This window comes from Falco naumanni, chromosome 14 (genome assembly GCF_017639655.2).
Source record: "Falco naumanni isolate bFalNau1 chromosome 14, bFalNau1.pat, whole genome shotgun sequence".
In the NCBI taxonomy this organism is placed as follows: domain Eukaryota; kingdom Metazoa; phylum Chordata; class Aves; order Falconiformes; family Falconidae; genus Falco; species Falco naumanni.
In genome coordinates, this window is record NC_054067.1 from 1648013 (window position 1) to 1661171 (window position 13159).

The 13159-nt window shown below is 49.2% G+C and overlaps 1 protein-coding gene across 1 annotated transcript in view; it reads left to right on the forward strand.

Annotated features, from left to right (window-relative positions):
• Positions 1–13159, forward strand: part of LOC121097498 (BTB/POZ domain-containing protein KCTD12-like) — a 42326-nt gene that overhangs the window by 20102 nt on the left and 9065 nt on the right. Inside the window, exons 3-4 of the mRNA XM_040614549.1 lie at positions 3862–3918; positions 10853–10975. Of these exons, the coding sequence (XP_040470483.1) occupies positions 3862–3918; positions 10853–10975 (180 nt within the window). The remainder of the gene's footprint in view (positions 1–3861; positions 3919–10852; positions 10976–13159) is intronic.

Below are 13159 nucleotides of genomic sequence, written 5' to 3' on the forward strand. Positions count from 1 at the left end.
TCCTTCTCAGCCTTATCTCTGATCTTACTGTTTTACATCACCTTCTCTTCCTCCTCTCTGCTAACACCTACCTGCACACCCCCTGCTGCTGCTGCCTAGGAGGTCCTCTCATTAGCCCACACCTCTGCCCACAGCCCTATCTGAACCCTGAACCGGCATCTCTTTTGGCTTCCTGCAGGAAATGAACAGCACCTACATGTAACCACCTTGCCGTGTAATAAACAGGGGGTGGAGGACTCCAGCGGGCAACTGAAAGCAGCCAAATAAGGCTCTTGTGCCTGCTGGTGAACTCATGCCACTCAGTAGCTTATAGGGTTGCCTCTGCTCATGAGCTCTTCAAGGAGCCCCCCCAGACTGTGCTGGCCCAGCCCCTGAGCCCCTCGGCCTGGTCTGCAAGTGTTGAATGGCATGTGACAGTGGTGGTGTCCCCTCCACTCAGATCTTCTGCAACCCCCCCACCGCCCTGCTGCTGCGCAGCCCTTTCTGCCCATGGGATGCGGTGGGGAAGGGCAGTGAAGGAGGAGTCCTGCTGCTGAGCCAACCGCTTTCTCCTTCATGTCTTCACGAAATATTGTTGCTTTTCTCTGCCTAGACCCCTTTTTCTGAGGAGAAGCTATGGCTCGCCTGAGGCCACCAAACCCAGACCATCTGAAAGTACCTCTCTGTGGCCAGCAGTATCTTTTTGCTCTTCACCTGCCACAACAAGACTGAAATCAGCCTTGATGTAAATTTTAACAGGGAAGGGAGAGCAACAGGCTTGGCTTCCTCCCTTGCCTTTCCTCCTGGTGATCCCACATTCCCAGTGTTTACCAGGCTGGCTTTTCCCTGCATGCAGGGCAGTGCCCGCCCTCACCTACCTGCATAGCTGGCAAGGAGATGTAATCCAGCAAAGCTGGTTTATGTGTCATGCCATTTTACATCTGATCTGAAACAAAATCCAGGTTTCTTTTTTTTTTTTTTTTTTTTTTTCTTCTGAAGACCAGAATCAAATAAAATAAAAATCAAGCCATTATTTAAATCATCAGTGGATGGGAGCTCAGTGACACCGATTTGAAGGGATTTAGCTCCAACCTTAAAGCCTGGTGGGCTGCAATTTTCTGATTAATTCTTCCACAAACAACAGGGGTAAAAAACATCCTGGCCTTGCCCCTGTTTCTGCTAAAGACACGTTGCACTCTGAGGTGAGCCTCTGAGGATGGGCAGAGGCCAGAGAGGCTGGACCACAGGGTTCGGCCACTGGCATGAGAGCCTTTCCACCCATCAGCTGCCCTTTCTATTCCCCAGGTATCTCCTCCTGCCCATCTCCCTCCAGGCTGCACGACCATCATCTAATTATCACTCCTTTCTCAGAAATATGAGCTCAGCACTGGACATGTTCTGTAATCATATCAGACCTGAATGATGTTAAAGGAAAACTGAAAAGCTTTCTATTAATGAATAAACCAACGGGTATTAAGTGCCCTGGCCCATCTAGAAATTATACATGTGCAGACTGAAAATGCAAGCTATTACATTAGAAAACAAGATCAGGAGGGGAGGATTTATCAGGCAGGAGCAGGCAGAGTGCGTGTCCAGCTCCGTGTCCTGCCTTGGATGGTGCCTGGCTGAGAGATTTCAGGCCAAGCTGGAAGAAACCCCTGCTCTGGTTTGCATTAGCCCTGCTGCAGGAGAATCCCCCCTTAACCCCAGCTTGTGGGCGATGCCCAGTGCCCCGCAGCATCCTGGTTTCTGTCTCCTATCATGTTCAATCTTATCTCGAATAATTTTGGAAGGCTGACTTCCTTAAAAGGAGCTTCTCTGAAAAACCATGTCTTTTTATGATGATGCTGGTGCTCCCATCAGCTTTCTCCGTATTTCTGTCCTCTCTAGCTTTCACTACCCTGATCTCACTCTCTTTGTTGTAAAACTCCCTTTATGCCTTTTGCAATTTTACTGAACGGCTTTGGGCAGGCTTTAATCTTGACTGTCTGTCCTAAGGAGAAGTGGCCAGGACTAAACTTAGAGTGCTACTCTATTCCCTAAAGGTACTTTTTGTATTTTATGTGGTTTCTTATCCCGCTTCCCCAGTGCAGCCTACTGTCTGTGCCGCCCCTGCCTGCTGAGCCAGCATTTCCTCATCTGCTCATCAGTACACTGGGGTCTTATCCTTTTTTTTCCTCTCTCCTGAATCACTGAGGCTGATTTAAAACCCATGAAGGTGTATGAAAAGTTCAAGTGACTTTTTCTAATGTGCCCTTCTTTTCACCGCTTGCCATTTCGTTTAACCTGCTGGCAGGCTCTTCATTAGCTTACCTCCACAAAGTCCCCTTGAGCTTACACCAGCCTTGGCCAGCTGATACTATTTTCTCTTCCCTGCAAAATTTTTCCACTTGACTGTTCGCCCTTTTCCCCTTGCATCGTTCATAAAAGACTTTCATCCTAAGATGGACTCTCAGGGATGCCCTATTATTATATTATTTATATGTTGAGAATGAACTCTTGATTCCATTTCTTCTTTTCTCTGTCTTAATAAGCTTTTAATACACTGTGGAAGTTAGACAATCCCCCTTTGGCTATTGAGTTTCCTTAAAAGCCTCTTTGATGGCCTTTATCAAAAAGCCCTCTGGAAAATGTATTAACTGTTCTCCATTATCCACTAGTTTGTTGACTTAACATAAGACGAACAGATTTTTTTTCCCCGTGTATTAGAAGCACACAGGCGGCTTTTAATTCTGTCTTTAATTATTATTTCAATTTGCTTGCTATGTACAGAAGCAGTTACAATTCCTAAATGGATCATTGCAAACAGGCTCAGGTGAACCATTTATTAGCTGAAAAATGCAGGTTTGGGGTTAATTAAAACTAGCTGCAAATTCATCAAAAAGTACAGGAAATAGTGCTGAAAAACCCCTTTTTGGCATGTGAAAAATGTGTTTCCTTCTGCAGCTTTTAAGCAAAATATTCTAATTTCACCTTTTCAAACAATATTTCAGGATTAAGTGTAATTTTAACCTGCCTCTCCACACTGTATTAATGAGTTTCTAGGGAAGATTTCTTTTCAGTAGCAAGTGGCTACAGCCAGAGGAGGAGAGATGTCTTGTTTCAGCCCACCGTTCTTCCATGACGAAACCAAATGAATTAATAAACCATTTGGGGCTGACCTCCAGACCTCCCCCTCCTCCCCTGCAAGCAGAAAATGGGCTGTTTATACCTTTCTACAGCTCAGGCTTCCAGGGATGAAAAGCAGGGGCTATCCTCCAGGCCTCCAGGGAGCAGGAGGGCAGCTCCTTCGCTCCTCCACGTGGGAAAAGCATGAGTAGAGAGAGATGTGGTGGTTGTGGTGCCCAGGCTTGTGACCCCACCAAGAGTCCCAAGGAAGACCTCCTAACCCAGGGGGTTGACCTGCTCCAAAATCTTCCTCATCTCAGGGGAAGGGATGTCCTAGCCCATTGGTTGACCTACAGGGCATCTTTGACAATAAATGTTCCCTTCAGAAAACTGCTGGTTTCTGCTAGTGCAAGGGCATCTGTTTAGCTGATGCACCGAGATGGGTTTGAGCTGGTGAAGTTGTTCCTGGATTAAAGAGGGTGTCAGCTTACTCTGTGCCTCAAAAAGGCATTAGATGCTCCAGAGGAGTGCAGCAGGGTACCTACCAGACACATTTTGAAAGACCATGTGCCATGCACTGTAAAACCTGGACAGGTGCATGGTGCACATCCTAGGGGAATTCCCTGAAAATAATTTTTTCACAGTATAGGACCACAGCACTCTTTTTCTTTCCTTCAATCCCTCCCAAATGGGTGTGCTCATGTGAAGAGAGGTTACCAGAAAGCTATCACATGGAGTGGAGAGCCAGACTCACACCTTCTCCTTTGTTTCTAGGTCCTGTTGTGCAAGGCCATGTCTCCCGGCAGCTGTCCAGGCACTGCAGCCTTCCAGGTAAATCACCACCAGGGATGTCCTAGGGCAAGCCTGGGAGCAGGTGAGGGTGCTGGTGTAGATGGGGGTTCAGGTGTCTCTGGGCAAGGAGATGTCTGGAGGATTTGAGATTCAGTAGTGCCTTTGTGCTGCTTATGATTCCCAGGTGGCCCAGTGCTTGGTCTCCCTGGCCAGGAAAACCTCCTCGGTGGCTTCAGTCCCTTCGCTACACCCATAGGATATCACCCAAGCTGTTGGGTTTGTGGGCCAAACTGGGTTTGAGACCAGAAGTGGAGCTGAGCCAACACCTTTCAGCAGGGATTTCGAAATCTTCCCAAACCCTGGGGTTTAATCTCTTGAAAAGGTGAGGAGAGCCGGAGGAGGCTCGGAGGAGAGGCAGCTCCGCTCGTACAAACCTTGGACGTTGGAGCGGGGACGGTGAATCAGACGTTCCAGTGAGCATCTGCACGCGTGGGGGTGCTGGCCCACGGGGCGGTCTGCATGAGGCTGTACCTCACTCGAAAGCACAGCTCCCCTGCACTGCTCAGCTCGTGCTTGGCTCCCAGAGCTGCACAGGGAGGTTTTATTCTGCACATTCCTCAGCTTTTGGGAAAGGTTGTAGTCCAGAACCACAAATAGTCATTGCCCAAAGGACTTAATGCTCCAAAAAGGAAATGGAAAGGGGAAAACTGCAGCTGTAACATGGAAGGGAGGCTTCCGAGGGCTGGATTAGACTCTGGTACATTTTCCAATGAGTGATATACTGGCCTCGAACTCTCTTCAAGTAGGAAAAGGCACAAAGAGTCGGAGAAAATTGAAGTGGGAGGGAGACTTTGCAGTCTGTAGGCTTTGTCTCTTTTTGGGGGGTGAAGTGGGTTAGTTCTCTGCAAATTGCTTCATCTCTCTACAGCTCACTGCTGGAAAGAAATAATGATGCTTCTTCTGTCTACTCTGGCTGGAGAAGGAGTATCTGTTCACACGTCTGGGCTGGACCCCTGGCATGAGGATGGGGTGCTCAGCTGGACCCAGGGGTCTACCTAGAGCATCTCTTTGTACTGGGACAGGCTTCAGCTGGTGTAATTGATGCAGCTGCAGACCTTAGGAGCAGACCTTAGCTCCCCAAACTGACACCAAAAGAGAAGGGAAAGCCATGAAGTCTGGTGTGAGTCTCCAAGAGGAAGATGCTCACCAGGGGCACCGAAACACAGAGCACACTGCAGCACGTTGCTGTGTTGCCTGACCCCAAAGTTCTCACAGATCTGGGTCAAACTGGGCAGAGTTTCTGCAAAATAGGACAAGAATTTCTGGAAGGAGGAGAAAGAGGAGAGGCCATTTCCCCTTTCTTCTCACCCAGAAGCTAAGACTCCGCTTGGATGAAGGAAATGTGGATCCATGTTACACGTACGGGACATCACCTGCTCCGTGCAGACAGGCAGTGCCTTTCCTGGGCAGCCGCCTTGCTTTGGGGAATTTAACCCTTTGCTTTTCTTAACCAAATGCAAAATGCAACTCTTCCCTTTGGTGTTGAGGAAAAAATTTGGTTTGACATGAAGAAAGGATTCCAGTTTGCTGTTCCCCCCAGTATATTAAGAGTTGCAATGATCCTCACCTTTCCCTCTTGCCTTCCTGTGGCTGACACTTCCAATTTGGCCACCAAACTCAGAAATCTCCCAGCCCTGCCTGGAATCTCCCCACGAGGCCATTAGTTTGTGGATTTTCTGCTTGGCAAAAACATCTGGATAGGAAGCGAGGGCAGTTACATCCACTTGGAAACTGCCGATGGGGCCGCTTTCTGAAAGTGACTCCTGGAAAATTCAGAGAAATGCAGGTTCCTGTCTAAAGACAGACAGCTGGAGGCTGTTCTGTGCAGCAGACACTGCCAAGGAACGATCATTGGGAACAGCATGTTCATATGTACAGTTCTCCTGGAAGCTGTGACATGAGGAACACGTTCCTCACCTTTCCTCATTGACTCCCATACAAGTGCTGCCTTGGTGCTCTTGAAGGAACCTTCCACTTTGCACACGGGGGTTGTGGGCAGGAATTGGTTGGGTTTTTTGTAAACTGGTGAGCCCAAAGAACAAGAAGCACTTGACTGGGGAGCTGTTTTCCATTCAAAATGGCACAATATAGCTGAGTTTTAGCAGAAAACAGAAAGGTTAGACCATCTGGATGGTGTTCCCTGGAGAGAGCAAGGAAATTGGCTAGGTGGAAATGTTGAGCCAAGACAACGCTGTCCTTTCTGCCATCTCCTTATTGCTGAAATGGACTTTTCAAATACTATGGCTGAAGCTGTGCCTTGATGAGGGAAAACAGCTCAGAGAAGGGGTGTGTACAGCCCCAGAAGGATAGGATGTAAAGTTTTAGCTCAGGCGAGGGGCTTCCATCTCAACCCTGGACAAGTCTTTATGCCTCCTGACCTGTGTTTCCATGCTTGTGAGGTGGGGGAAGCATTGACCCTCTCACTGTGGGCTGGACAGACCCCAGGCTTCTGGCACCGGCAGGCAGAGGTGGCTTCACCTGCCACACGGTGTCAGTGAAACCAGGGGGGCTTCTGTTTTATTTGCTCATTTGCCTCCTTGTTGAACGAGACTGGCAGGGGACCAACAAAAACCTGTATCTCTTTAATAACTGCCTTCTCGTGATTCAGTCCTGCCAGATGGACAAGCCAAGATCTGGATTTCCTCAAGCCCTGCTCTGGCTGACTCCAACGGAGCATTCGTTTCCTGGCTTGCCTCCCCATCCCCTCTCCTCTCCTCTCCTCTCCTCTGTCGTTGTGCCCATCACCAAAGACACATTTAACCCAGGACTAAGACCAAGAGCACCAGCCAATTGCATGTCCTGAGTTTAGAAGGTAAAAGACAGCAAAAGAATTATGATGACTTTAACTACCATTTTATGGTTTCAAGGCCGTCACTTCCAATCCAGCCATAAACTGGATGTGATACACAGCCTGCCTATACGTTGCACATATGGCACTGATTAAAGAGCAAGATGAGCTAATGGTGTTGAAGTCATTGCTATGAACACATGCAATCCCTCATACGCCTGGAGAGCTCTGCAGCACAGAAACTCCCAAGACACTACACTGTATTGTGTGGTGTCATTATGAGGTTGGGGTTTTTTTCTATCATGAGATCTGAGCTCATTCCTGACTCTGTTTCTGCATCCCTATGTGACCATGGACATTTGGTTGTCTCCCCCATCAGTGGGTGAAATCCTGGATGCTGCAAATTGGGCAGCTCTCTCGGCAGTAACGCCTCATCCAGGCCAGTGCAGCGGGGAGTTTGACCCCGCTGAGCTGGTACCGTGGGTGCTCTTGGTAGCTCTTGCTGGGAAGCTGTGGCAGGTCCAGGGGTGTGCAGGGCACAGAGCGACTGTGGCTATGGGAGAAATCCTGCAGGTCAGGAGGAGGATGCAGAGACCGGGGGAATCCCCTGACAGACAAGGAGGCTGATTCCAGGGGCACGGGGCGGGGGGTTGCCAGTTATCCTCCCTGCTGACTCCCTGCAGAAGAAACCCCAACCCTATCTGTGAAGAAGAGGTGAAGTTTGCTGCCCCCACCTTTGGCTACAGGCAATTAAGCAAAACTATTTATACTGTGTCCTTCAGTATCAGTTAATCTCAGTGATTCACAAACTTAATTAATTTAACCAAAGGGGAGAGTGAGAGAGTGAAATACTAAGTAGAGTGGGAAAGAAAAACTGGGATGAAACTGACCTCTATCGCCATAGATTTAACTTCAACTTTATCCTGAAATTGGTCTAGTTTTGCTCCATTTTAGAAGGAAATCACACATTCAGGCAGTTTGCATCATGTCAAAATGCCTTTTGAAAAAATGTTTATAGGATCTATCACTAAAAAAGAAAGTTTAATAGCTTGAGAAATGATGCTGGAATGGGTTTTGATTTTAGCATCTTCCTTTGCAGAGAAGGATGAAACTCTTTGTGTTTGTTCCAGCCTGGTCCAAATCCAGGCTTCCGATCCCAAAAAGTCCTTGCAAAAATGGAAACTCCAGCCATTGCCCAGCTGTAATTTTAAACAAAATGGGGTTTAATGCAGTTGTTCCGGTGACAGACACGGAGAACACAGACCCCTCTGCCAGCTTGCGGGGGAGGCGGGAGGGCATCTTGTGTTCACTTGGCAGAGGTGTCAGGAGGAGGGACAGGCAGGAGAGAGCAGTTTCTCCTCTGTGCCTCTGCTCCCAGGCTGCACCACCTCCCTTTGCAGAGTAGGAGGGATTAACCCAAAATCCCAGAAAACCCAGGAGGGTGCTGGAAGATAAGCAAATTGGTGGAAAGATCCCTCAAGGTGTGCAAAGCCTGTGCAAGTAAAAAAACATTCACCCTCAGTTGGTCGGTACGTTGCCATGTCCCCTCCTCCTTCCAATCCTATTAGTATTAGAGAGGGATAGAGCTATATGAGGAAAAGCCCATCTTTAGCAGCAGTGCTGACAGCTTGCCTTTTAAATCTTTAATAAGCACTGGCTTGCACCGCCACTCTCATCTGCTGCATGACAGCATGTGGAAGAAGAAACCCAGTGGCCTGGCCCCTGCTGAAGGTCTGCTGGATGCTGGGCAGGTGTTTGGAAGGTGCCTGGGGAACCTCAGCCATGAAAATTTAGTGATGGAGCCTCAGCGTTGCAGTTCTCATGCCACTGAAAACTCTTTCCTCCTCCACTTGCATGCCAGGACCTCAACTCAACCCCATGTTCTCTTGTCCCATGCGGAGGGGTTGGCTGCTGTTCCCTGTGTCCTGCGATCAGGGGCATCTGCAATCGCAGGAGAGAGGGGTCAGGTCTGCCAGAAAGGACATTGTTCACGGTGACTGTTGGGCGGCTGAGCTCTGCCCTGCTCATCCCACGCAGCTCCCAAAAGGGTTTGCTAGGGCCCCATGGCACTGAATTTGACTCAGCCTTCCTCCTCTAGATTTTAATTTGGGACTGCAGACAGTCCTTCTGCTTAACTGAGTGCAAAACCAGCTACTCTGGGACGTGATCCTAAAGGTCTTTTCCAACCTAAATGATTCTATGATTATCTAGAAACTTTTATAGATGCACTGACATACAGTGACCACAAAGACTTTGACAGAGTCTCTGGATGAAGATTGTTGTCAAGAGAAGTAGAAAGATGTGTTTACATCTTAGGACAGAGTAAGAAATTGACTCTCGGAAACCACAGCTGATGATGGTGGCAATAGGCATGGAGCATGCTGGGATTCTGCTGCCCTCTCCTGGATAGAGCATCTTATTCTGGTCCATGAGTGCTGGATTGTGGAGGTCAGGCATGACCAATTTGTCTGTCAGGGGTTTTTGTCCTGGTTTCTGACAACCACAAGCCACAGAAAGCTGCTCAGCTCTTGGTCTTGCAGAGGTTGGGGCACGCAGTTCCACCCCTTGCTTCCCATGGCGAGGTAGAGTACATCTTCATTGCGTGCCAAATCAGGGGCACTTTGGCCAAATGCTGCTTATCCCTCCGCAAGAGCAGAGGTGGCTGCACTGAGAAAGCTCCACTTAGCTGCCGTGTCAGTTGGGCAAGCAGTGGTCCAGCTTTTGGAAAGGCAGAGCCAGTGTGGCACATGGTGTCTCCATCTCCGATGCGTGGAGAGCCTATGTTCTGGTCTACAGCTGCTCATCAGCTGTTTGACAGTGATTCTTAGCTTGTGGGTGTGGTAGAGCGGAGATACCTGCCCCGAAGATGAGCAGCAGCTTCAAGTGTGTGAAAAAGGAGTTCGGAAGAGCATCGGTGAGATCAGTGGACACAGTGGCTGTATCGCAGGGACCTGGCTGGGTCACGGCTGTGTTGTGCCCTGTGCTGGACCCGCAGCAGTGTACAAGTACTTCAGTGGGGTATTTAGCACTGAAATATTTAGATCAAAGCAAGAGTGTGCCTGTGTGTCACACGGTGTCAGCATACAGCGTGCGGATGCATGGGAGCCAGGGGGGAAAGTGGGGACTTGAATGTGCTTACAAGGCACGTGCCTCTGCCCTGCGCCACTGCGGGACGTGGGGTGCAGGCAGACACGCTAGCACCCTTGAAACTTCTCCTGCCAGACACAGCCTATTTTTCCAGCATGCTATGTGTGTTTGTAGAGTAAAAAGGAGACCTACCATGATGAGAGGGTGTGGAGGGCCACGCACTGGGCTGTGTATGTGTGTACGTATGCACATATGTGTGCCCCACTCTGACTTCACTCCTGCAGTGCACACAGCAGCCTCTGGACATGTGAGCAGCCCAGAGATGCCAATCCCAAATGATTTGGGGGGATTTCTAGCAGATCTGCCCCACACAAGCATGTCTTGCAGAGGCAGCAGCCACTGTTGTGGGCAGAGCAAGTAGAAACAAAGAAGTCTGGATTTATTGTGCTGCATGCCAGTGGGATGATCCAGCTCTGAGGCTGCCATGGAGAGGAAAATCCCTTTTATGGGTGGGGTAGGAACTACAATTAGAACCAAAGCTGTATGTGTGCTATACGGGAAATTTAAGTATCTGCACAGAAACATCAGGAAAGACAAAGATGGAAGAACTGGAGCACTAATCTTAGTTTAGGATAAACACTTTGGTATTTCCTCACTGTTTGCAAATTCAGTGGTAATGAAGCAATGTCTTGAAATCCAGTGGTGTAAAGGTTTAGGAAAGAGGCAGAAGAAGAGCTTCAAAGAAGAAGAATAGCAATGCACAGTGGGAGGCTGTGGGAGGTGGTTGCAGGCACTTCCCATAGCTGAAATACCACCCTAAGAAGGGGGCTGGGAGAGGCACAGGGGAGGATCACAGCAGATGCTGTCCAGATCACTCCCTGCTCTAGACACCCAGTGCGCTGCCTTGGGAGGTGCTTTAGACTCTGCGGGCAACCAGATGTCTAGTGTGGGCACCGCATGCCACCCTGGCCCCTTGTCACACTCCCTGAGCATCGCTTGCCATCTAAGATTTTCTTCTTTCGGTCTTGACATTTTTAGGTAGCTCCTGGCTTAGCCTGCCTATTCCCGAGCCTTCAGAAACGGAGTACAGCCCCAAAAAGCACATGTCTTCTTCTGAACCCATCCTGGATCTCAAGACAGACACAGCAGAAGTACTTCCAGGTGAGAAACGTGCCAGTGTGCTGTGCCGGGGTGCCTGCAGTCACAGCCTGCAGAGCCCTGCTCTGGTCAGCTCGAGGGACCCGCCTTTAGCAGCAGGCGCTCGACAGGGACACGTGTTCCTGCCAGCCCCGTGTCATAGTCTCTCCCTCTTCCTGCTGTATCCCATTCCTTCATCCCTAACGATTTACTCCTGATTCTAGTTACACCTATGCCAAGCTTGGCCCAGGCTTGGAGTTAAAGGCTCATTGGCTTGCACTCAGTTCGGGGAGGACACCCCAGACTGGAGAACTGGCCGGTGAGAGGCAGATGGCACGGTAAGGGCTGTCTCTTCTGGAGGAACTGTGACTGGGTCTGGACTGCTATTATAACCTCATTCCATCAGGTGGGAAGATGGGATGTGGGCTTGAGGCTTCCTGTATGCAAGCTTCATGGTTTTCTTCATAGCCTGCAGTGCAACCTGGGGTGCTCTAGTTTAGCCCCCACGACCCTACTGCTCAGCTTTATCACAGGAGGGTGGCAGGGTGTCTTCTGGCAGAATTCCAGGCAGTGCGAGGTCTCTGCTCATGAGCCTCGATCCTGGGCAAGGTGGATCCTCCAAGTCACCGCTCTCACCAGATGTACCTGTACTGGTGCGGACTTGCTGTATATTTAAGTGAATCGTAAGTCAACACCAGGGCACTATAGGCTCTCCCACGCTCAACAGATTTCCCATGCTGAGCTGCTTCCAGAAATCAGTTTCCCAGTGTGCATGCCATAGCAGAGAGCAGGTGAAAAGGCTGAATCACATCTCCTGGGTTGCAAGCGTTCATCCCTTCCCAAAAACACAATCAGCCTTGACCTCCTCCTGAGAAACCACAAGACAACCTTTGCTGTTTCCTGACATGGGAGAAAGTACAAACACCTGTTTGCTGGAATTTCCCAACAAAAGACATGAAGATGCAAATCCCGGTGTGGGGACCTGCTGCTTTGCTGGATTCACCTGTCTTTCATTTGCTCATGTAGAGGGAACCCAGTGAAGCAGAAACTCAACGGGTAGTGGTTAATTTCTGGGGCTTCTAACCATGTAAGACTTAATGTCCTTTCATGACCTTACAGCCAATGACTAGGAGAGCCCAAGAATCCCTCTTCTCCCCCAAATATCAATGCCAAACAATTTCTGTGCTTCATTTTTTCATTTGCACAATTTATTTCCTCTATAACCTTTTCAAAGCTGTGGATGCAGGCAGAACACTGTCATCCCACCTCAGGGACATGTCCAGTGACGATCTTCTGTGGCTGGGGACAAATTCATCCTGGACAGAAATGGGTGGCCTGAGAAGGGTGCATACCCTCAAAGTCTGCCAATGATTGTCAGGAGCAAACAGCCTCAAGTTGCGACCGGGGAGGTTTAGATTGGATATTAGGAAAAATTTCTTCACCAAAAGGGTAGTCAACCACTGGGACAGGCTGCCCAGGGAGGCAGTGGAATCACCATCCCTGGAAGCATTTAAAAAACACGTAGCTGTGGTGCTTGGGGACACGATTTAGTGATGGACTTCACAGTGCTGGTTTAATGGTTGGAGTTGATGATCTTAAAGGTCTTTTCCAACCTAAACGATTCCATGATTCTTTTAAGTATATGCTGAAATACCTTTATGGTTGTTAGAGTAAGGTTAAGGAATATTTCAGCTGTTTAAGAAACCCGGCAATTCCTTAAGGGCACCAAACAGAGTGGTAATAACCGATGTGATAACTCCCACTGGGACATCCATTTGGGTTTTAGCGATGGTTTGCTCCAGGAAGGCATTCCCAACACCAGCTCATGCCCTTGGAAAGACCTCTTGGCCTCTTCCAGCTTGAAGGACTCAGCACAGGGGTGGCTGCTCCCCAGCTGCTGTTGTTTCCTGTGGACTCCAAGCTGCGGACCCAGCTCAGGCTGACCAGGAGCTGCTCCTCTTAGCTGAGCAGCTCCTCATGGCAAGGCTTGGCCATACACAGTATTGATGATTAATTCCTGCCAAGAAATAAGCAGGTCTTACCCAAACTGATTGGCTTGACAAGAAGTGCCTAGTGAAAGCTGCTTTTCCTTCACGTGGTATTGAAATGTCTACCCTGGGCCAGATGTTTTGCTGATGTAAATCAGCATGGCTCCATTGGCCTCAGTTGCAGCATCTTACAACATCTGAGGGCCTGGCTCTGCACCGT